Raw genomic sequence first — 8666 nt, 5'->3', positions numbered from 1 at the left:
GAGGAGCCTCTCAAAAAGTTTTCTTTTTTCTTTTTGGGTTATGTCCCTGTTTTTCTTCCTCTCTACTGTACCTCTGAAAAGCATCCATTCCTCTCTATTAAATGCCACAGCCCCTATATTCTCTCCTTCACTCCCCCAACCCCATTTCTACTCTCTCTCTCTCTCTCTCTCTCTCTCTAAAAATCAATACCTTCACACTCCAGGTGATGAGTCATATCAAATGTATACACAAATCACAAAATGTATGAGTGGTTTCTTTGGGGGTGTTTGTTGCTTAATTTATTGAAGTAGTTGCAGCTGGAAGAAGAAGTGATGAGCTTTGGAAGATTCATTCGCACTTGACAAATTGAAGGTAAGCAACAGTTCATATATATGCTTGCTTCACCAACCACCACCAACCAAAATGCACTATTTTTTCTCCAATTCTCTGTTGGTCCTTTCCTTTTTCTCTTGGGTTTTCCAAGTTTGTGTTTCAGCTTTTAAGTGATTTCATAATAATAATCCAGAATGATGAACATTGAAGCATTTGTGTTCAAAATGAGTGAGATTTTAATTTTGTGATTTTTTCTGATCTCTGTGTAAAAGCAGGGATCGATCTCAGGCTTTTGAATGCTTTTTGTGAGATGTGACTTTAAAGGAAAAAAAAAAACCCCTTCTTCATCTTTTGAGATTTGATTGTCAGTCCTAAAAGCACTCATTATAATCAGTCGCTTCAGTTTCACTTGCAAAGATCTTTTCCTTTAAAGTTCACTAAAAGGCTGTTTATCCACAAAGAAAAACAAAGTTTCATTTGAAAGTCACTCATGAGTAGAAACGTAACGTACCAATTGAACCACCAGTCAAAAATTAAAAAAAAAACCTTCTTCCCCTTTCCCGGATTTTAGGCCACTTCTAAAAAAAAATTGAAAAAATGTTTCCATTAAGAGGAGCAAAGGAAAAGAAATAAACTTGTCAGATTGCTTGGCTTCTAAACGTGTCATAGGTGCATTAGCTTGGTAGATGTGGAGTCAATAATGTTTTGCACATGCCTACCACACTGGGTTTTATATATAAAATATATGTTATGGTCTCTCTAAGCAGCTCGTGCTTAAGCGAGCGTAGTGTGTGTGTTAAATCTTAAATAACTAATTAAATATGCACATACATACATATTACACATGTTAGTGAAGTGAGCTAAAGACTCTAGGCAATAATAAAAGTTGACACTCGCAATTGGGTAATTGGCCTTTCAAAGTCATCTTGAGTCCCAGTATAAATTTAATAATGCCTATCTACCAATGTTTTTTATAATGTAATTGACGGGTGAGAGATTCAAACTTGGGTGTACCCTAGCAAACTCGCCTAACCCACTTCTGCACCTATCTAGCAATGTTTAATTTTTATTTTATTTTTATAATGGTTATAAATTATAATTTAGTGGATTCTAATACATTTTGTTCTTGATTGGGAATGATTGATATGTACAGAGCGTGGTGCCTCAGCTTTTATTGCTTGAGCATACTTCGGATTCGGAATCATTGTTTTGGTATTTTCAATAACAAAAAGATCAAAAAGGGATTAGCAAGGATGAGGAGAGGGCTTGCTTGTTGCACCCGGGACAGAGAGATTAGCATCGACTTTGATGAGCAAGAGAGTAAGTTTTTAAAATATTTGAGTATTCAATATTTTATGGGAGTAGTTATTCTCCATTATTGTTATTATGATTATTCAATTGTCGCCGTGATTTAAGATATATAGTCACTTTAGTAGGCATTATATGACAAACAAATTGTGCAATTTTGGAAATTTTTAGGCTTTTATTTGTCATGTCTAATGTACCTACTTCCTACCACATGGGTGCAGACTGTATATTTTGTTTTTTTAGTTTTTATTTTGGTGAATTGAAAAGCTGGGTTTTGCGTAACGGCCCGGGAATGAGTGGCCCCAACCAGTTGTGTACTGCATTTATATTTCTGAGTAGCAAAATTTATGGTACCATTGGTAGACTTTAATGTTCTTGTCTCCTGGAAGTGAAGACCAAATGCATTTTCACTATTCATTTTTGTTTTGTTTTTTTTTTTCTGAACACTATTCATGTATTTTTAGTTTATTTCTTTGGTATTCTTTGATGTCAATTTTTGAAGGAGTAACATAAATGTGGTCTTCTCAGCATTTTCCTATTTTTTTTAATTGTCGCATTTCTCTTTGCAATTCCAGCAGAGGTACCAACAATATATATATATATATATATTTTCTTAGGGACAAAAATAAGGTTTTACCTTGTAAAAAATTGATATCCATATGCTGCCCAAAAGAAGATATCAACATGTCATTCTCATGTTTTGAAATCCATTTGAATCTTGAAATTTGAAGGCCAGCAGTAGGTAATGATAGTTAATGTTAGGATCATGTTAAGAGAAGGTAGCTATAAAAAATTAAAGATGATATATCCATGTCTGTATTTTCATGGCAAAAGGTACTGTAAGTGGGCCTGCTTATGGGTTTACGTATTTTCATACATGCAAACTACATGGGGCTCTTTGTCCCATACTTCGAACCTTTTGGCTTTGTTTTAGCATGGAAAGAATCTTCTTTGTTTCTTTTTATCTTTCTTTTTTGTGTGTTTAAAATGAGATAGAGATATCATAACTGAAGTGACTGTGATTTATCAATAGGACCCCAAAATTTCATGACTCTAATTATTTGATTGAAATGGGTGGACCCAGCAATATATGGTAGTGTCCACTGAATGAGACAATGACTTAAGTAATTGGGACACACAAAAGTCGTTGTCTTTGTGTGCATGACTTTTCATCTGAAAAGTTTAATGCAATATTTGGTAGGGATTTTATTTCCTCCGTTGATCAATGATCTACTTCCAGGTTTTATATGTATTCTTTCATTGTGTTTTTATTATGAAAACCATCGCAGGTTAGAATCTTAACCACCACCACACTATGGTTAAGAGAAACGTACTGATAGATAAATTATAATTACCATCTTAAGCAGGCCATGTTTTCATTAACCTGGCTGTTCAGAAAAGAATATTTTCAAGCCAAGAGCACCTATCAATCTATTTTGGATGGTTCTGGGAAGGTTCCTTGCTGCTATGCTCCAATTTGTATGAGTTGGGAAGTTTCTACCTTGAATTAGAATCTTTGTTCTTATTAAAATTTGAACAATGATCAAAGGTAGATTCCTTTGTCTTCTCTTCCAAATTGTACCTAATTCCTGTGGTGGATTCACTAAGGGGCAAAAGGGGTCAAGTGACCCCACAAATTTAATTATATTTCCATACATTTTAGGTGTTTGCCCTTTGATTTTTGGTTTTGTTACTTAAGAGTTGGGGGAAGTTGTTTGACAAAATGCCTTAAAGTGGCAACTAAATTTCCTAAAGAGTAAATCAATGGATGAATGATAGGCCACTGCAGTTAACCTGCATGAGGACTGAGAGCTTCTTAATCTCGCCTCCATGAGGAAAATTCCTGGATCCACTACTCTCTCTGATGGGAAGTAACTCAACAATAGGCTACCAGACTGGACAGACAAATAGTTTCTAAGGAATTATTACTGAATAGGCTTGGGATCTGGATATTTTTGCACGCCCATTTAAACATACCGATGGAACATTTAAGGAATGGTTTCTGAATTATGGTTTCAAACAGGGGAAAAGAAAGAGTTGTATCTGGATTGAAGTTTACCTGACATAATTCGTCATATCTGTCTGCTGCTTAGAACATTACATTGCACAAAAGATTTGAGGATTAGTTAGAGACAATTCCTATTTTAAAAAGAGCAAGAAGTCATCATGCTTCCATTTTTCTTATGGAACCTGCATTATCATAGCTTATGTAATGACTAAACTCATATCATAGCTTCTTCGTTACCAAACTTGTAGCTGACATTTTGCTTCTTTTTTTCTGCCCAAAGGCTATGTTTTCGTTGTACTAAGAAAAAAATTCAAGCATATTACTCCAATTTCATGTGTCTTTATATCCTCTTCTACTGTTTAGTTGCACGTCTCTGATGAGATGAAACTTGAACTTTTCAGGGATAATGACATACAATGGACTTGAAAATTGCATTCTCAATGGCCAATCTCTCGAAAATGAAAGCACAACAAGCAGAGGAGATGGGTTTGCAACTGACTCACTGGATGATGATGCTTCAACCTGTTCTTCAGGGAAAGATGCTTTTGGATCATTCTCTTCAAAATGGTTGACAGTGAACAGAGATGAACAAAGACTGGATGAATGGGAGCCCTTAGACAGCCCCAACCATTTCTATGTCAAAGAAAAACCATCTTATGTTCTTCAGAATTCAGACGTGGAGGAAATGAAAGAAAAATTTTCAAAGCTGTTATTAGGTGAAGATGTCACAGGAGGATACAAGGGCCTCAGCACAGCAGTAGCACTGTCAAATGCCATCACAAATCTAGCAGGTTTGCTTTATATTTGCTTCTCTCACCAGCCGAAAAAGGGATCTTCGTAACCATTATATGTTTTCCCATGATTTTGTACTGGTGTAGAAAGAAAATGGTAGAATACTCAGTAGGACATATTACGATACAATATTGTCTATTCATGTGGCTCATGAGATTGACATTCATTAAGAACAACCAACATACTCATCAAAATTATTGGCATAAATTGTCTTCATAATTGATACAGAATGTTTTCATCACATTGATATGGGCATAAAATTGCACTTGCAGCAACGGTTTTTGGAGAGCTGTGGAAACTGGAACCACTACCTGAAGAGAGAAAAAGCAAATGGCGAAGAGAAATGGACTGGTTTCTCTCCCCTACGAACTATATGGTTGAGCTGGTTCCTGCTAAGCAAAATGGTGCAAATGGTCGGATGTTAGAGGTACCTTTCAGTTCAGTTGTGTTTATGTTGAGTCGTCACATGTAATACAGGATGATGAGATTTGTGACTGATTCTTATTTCTGCAGATTATGACCCCAAAAGCCCGTGCAGACATACACATGAATCTTCCAGCTCTTCAGAAGTTGGACTCCATGCTTATTGTAGGTGGTCTCTTCATTGCCAACAATATCCATGGAATGGAACTTTACTTCTATTTTTTAAATGTTTTTTTTCACTTTAACTACTAACTTGTGTTCCCCTTATTAATCTTCAATTTTTCAGGAGACACTTGAGTCAATGGTCAATACTGAGTTTTGGTATGCAGAAGGTGGTAGCCGGGCAGAAGGAAGGACCAAAGTTTCACGTCAGAGCAAAAGATGGTGGCTTCCAGTACCCCATGTACAAGCTACTGGGCTGTCTGATGCAGCAAAACAGAAATTGCTTAATCAGGGTAGGGTGGTTCATCAAGTATTCAAGGCTGCCAGATCCATCAATGAAAGTGTTCTGCTTGAAATGCCTGTGCCAACTGTTGTCAGGGATGCACTTCCGAAGGTAATGAAGCTTTTTTCTGAATCAGAGCATTCTTAATTACTTACAACATATCAAATTTTTTAATTTGGGAAAATCAAAAGCTAATCCGAGTAAAAATCATCATGTGCTTGATAATTATACATATTATGCTCTTCTGATCATTGTGAAGATCAATTCAGTATGGGCTGGTTTTAGTTTAACTCATACATATGAAGGCATTGAGTCAACATATTGCTAAGCTTTGGTGCAGAGTAGTTCCCATCTCAACTTCTAAAACAAACTCTATATTGTTCTTTTCCTATAAAGGATGGTGATTAAACAGTAGATTAACTAGCAGGATGAACTAACCTTGTAGCTTGTTCCACAAAGTAACTTTAAAGAAAAAAGAAGCAGATTCCTCCTTTCTGACTGAGTAGACCTTGTTGAGTTGGTCATAATTATATTTCTTTTCATGTATTAAGTCTGGAAAAGCAAGCCTTGGTGAGGAACTATACAAGGTCTTAACTGCAGAAACAAACTCAGCTGAGGAAATGGTCAATTCACTTAACCTAAAATCTGAACACAATGCCCTTGAGGTCATTAACAGGCTGGAAGCTGCTGTATTTTCTTGGAAAGAAAGAATTACAGAACAAGTTAGTGGTAGATCTCCTGTTCGAACATCTTGGTCCTTCATTAAGGACCCGTTGTCTGAGATTGATAAGACGGAGTTCACTATTGGACCGAGCAGAAGTACTTTTACAACAGCTGAAAACCAGATATCCCAACCTTCCCCAAACTTTTCTTGATGTTACAAAAATCCAATATGGCAAGGTAAGCTTCATAACTATCCATTAGATAAAAGCTTGACTATCTGATTGGAAAATCAACATTGATCATCATGTTGCATTATCATAAACTTGCAGAAGCATGATAAATTTTGGTCACCTTCCTAATTTCTACAGGATGTTGGGCATTCAATTATGGAAGCATATTCTCGAGTACTTGGAAACTTGGCTTTCAGCATACTGTCTAGAGTAGGAGATGTTTTGCAAGAAGATGCTTTGAACAATCCCAATTCATTTACAGCATCAAGTTACTTTCCATGGATTAATATCAGCCATAACTCTTCAATGGCTGGCCAAAACATTAGATACTCATTCATTGATGGGAACAAGGGGGATCGCCGACATTCTGATTCGACTTTGAGTAGTATCGACTTAGAATTTTCATACAGTGTGGCTAAAGACAGCCCTGTGACGGCAACACCAAGTCGAGCACGGGTATGGTGCATTGGTAGAGAGGCTTGTGTGAGTGTTTCCCCTACAAACTCCCCTTGATGAGAAAAGTATGGTCTGAAGCAAACTCTTATTGTAAATGATTATCATATATGCTTTAAATAAAGAGTTGTTAAGGTGATAAATTAATTTATCAAGGTTCAGAATTATGGTTACTGATGTTTGTTGTGGTACTGGCAAAGTATCACCCCACCAAGTGCCTTCTCAAAAATAATAGTTTGTTGGACGAACAGGGCACGGTGTATTTGCAATTTTAAAGGTTGTTTTAACTCTGCCAATTTTAAAAGATTGGAACCAAACTGTTACAGGCCCCAAAAGCCATAGAGATGCAAAGTGTAATTGAGCCACAAAAATGCATTGGATACAATCAAAGGCCCATTAAACCTGAGGGGTGCATCTGTTTAAGTTGCTACTGTTTATTATTATTATTTTCGAACTCGGTACCAAATGAGGAGCACATCTGCTTTTGATCAACTTGGCTAAGTACATATCTGCAAGTTAATATTGTTTATAAGGTACCATTAGTGATCCAAATTGGAGGTTGCCAGTGATTTTTTTGGTCACCATGGTGGCTGCGGCTTCTTGATCTTTTTTTCTTTCTCAGTTGTATTTATGAATTTAACCCGTATTATTTCTTATAAATAAAATTCATATTTTATTCATGCCTAATGGACTATTAGCTGGAAATCATTAAAATGAGAGGTATTGGAAAGGATTTAAATTCTCATTCAACATCACCATAAAATAATTGAAGAAATTGTAAGTGTTTTAAGGTCACACACTCATTGAACTTGGCTAGGACTCTGAGACAGATACCAAGATCAATTAGAACAAGTATCCTGAAGCTTATACGGATGTGATTAAGATATTCTATTTAAGCATTGGAGTCCTAATATAATTAAAAGAGTTGGACATAGTCATCCAGTTACTTGGTGATTAAGTTGAATTCTAATAGGATTGTAATGGGAGAGTCCTATTAGAATTACACCAACTAAAGCTCATTATAAATAGGATAGGTCCCTGCCTCTGTCAAGCACCGAATCACAAAAGTTCTTGAGCCCCATTGAGATAGAGTGATATACAGAGCTTCTAAAGAGGTGGAAGACCTGTCTACTGTAACAATGGTTTCTGCTGCAGGTATCTTGTGTATTATTTGTATGTCTGCTTAGATGTTATAAAACTAACAGAAATAACTCCCATCCTAATTTGCAAAAGGTGGTATTTTAGCCCTAAACCCTAAAATAACATGACAAAATTGTTTATTTTCGGCTATACTATTTACGGTACAGCGATGCGGCTTCACTCTTTGAACTACATCCGAATATTTTAAAGGTATAGCCATTTGGCTATACTCTTTAAGTTCATTCGAAACGAACACGGAGCTTGCACTCGCAGTCGCACAGCCTATTTCGCTTACAAACTTCACAGAGCTCTCTCTCTCTCTCTCTCTCTCTCAACTCCAGCTTTGATTTTTTTTTCTTTCGTTTCGGCTGCTGCGTTGATTGGATTGGATTGGACTCTCTCTATGAAAACCATCAAATGTCATCCAGCTATTGAAATCTCCACTAAGATAACAACTTTGATGCTATAAGGGAGCTAGGCGGCTAGGCAGCGCCTAGGCGTCCTGGGCGGATCTAGGTGGCTCCTAGGCGGCCTTGGGGTGATCTAGGCGGCGCCTAGGCGGCCTGGGCTGTTCTAGGCGGGCTGGGCGGGTCTAGGCGGCGCCTAGGCGGCCTGGGCAGGTATTCTTGCATGCATCCTCTGCAAATGGTCGTGCAGGTATTCTTGTTAGTAGTTACAATTCTGACTTCTTAGTGGTAGTACTTGCGTAGAATAAAAGACGAGTGCTTATGCGAATTGGGCATTCTGCCTTGTTTATATTATTACATTCTACATCCAGCAGATGAGTTGATTAGTTAGAGAAATATATATATTTTTGTCTGTAAGGACAATATGCAGCACTTGCACTTTAATGGTACGCTAATTGTTTCTGAAAAAGGCGCAGCTTTGATT

General features: G+C 36.9%; 1 protein-coding gene across 1 annotated transcript; it reads left to right on the top strand.

The window, feature by feature from the left end:
* ROPGEF14 (RHO guanyl-nucleotide exchange factor 14) lies at nt 1–6786 on the top strand. Its single transcript, XM_008239783.2, is given in 9 exon segments — nt 1–352; nt 1467–1633; nt 4031–4420; nt 4694–4848; nt 4935–5009; nt 5131–5400; nt 5841–6089; nt 6091–6189; nt 6321–6786. Coding segments are annotated over 8 exon segments (1680 nt in total). The 5' UTR covers nt 1–352; nt 1467–1566; the 3' UTR covers nt 6696–6786.
* The last annotated feature ends 1880 nt before the right edge of the window (nt 6787–8666 follow it).

The sequence above is a fragment of the Prunus mume genome, linkage group LG7 (assembly GCF_029339155.1).
Source record: "Prunus mume cultivar Tortuosa linkage group LG7, ASM2933915v1, whole genome shotgun sequence".
Taxonomy (NCBI): domain Eukaryota; kingdom Viridiplantae; phylum Streptophyta; class Magnoliopsida; order Rosales; family Rosaceae; genus Prunus; species Prunus mume.
Note: the sequence above shows the minus strand (reverse complement) of the source record. Positions and strands in the feature narration are given on the sequence as shown.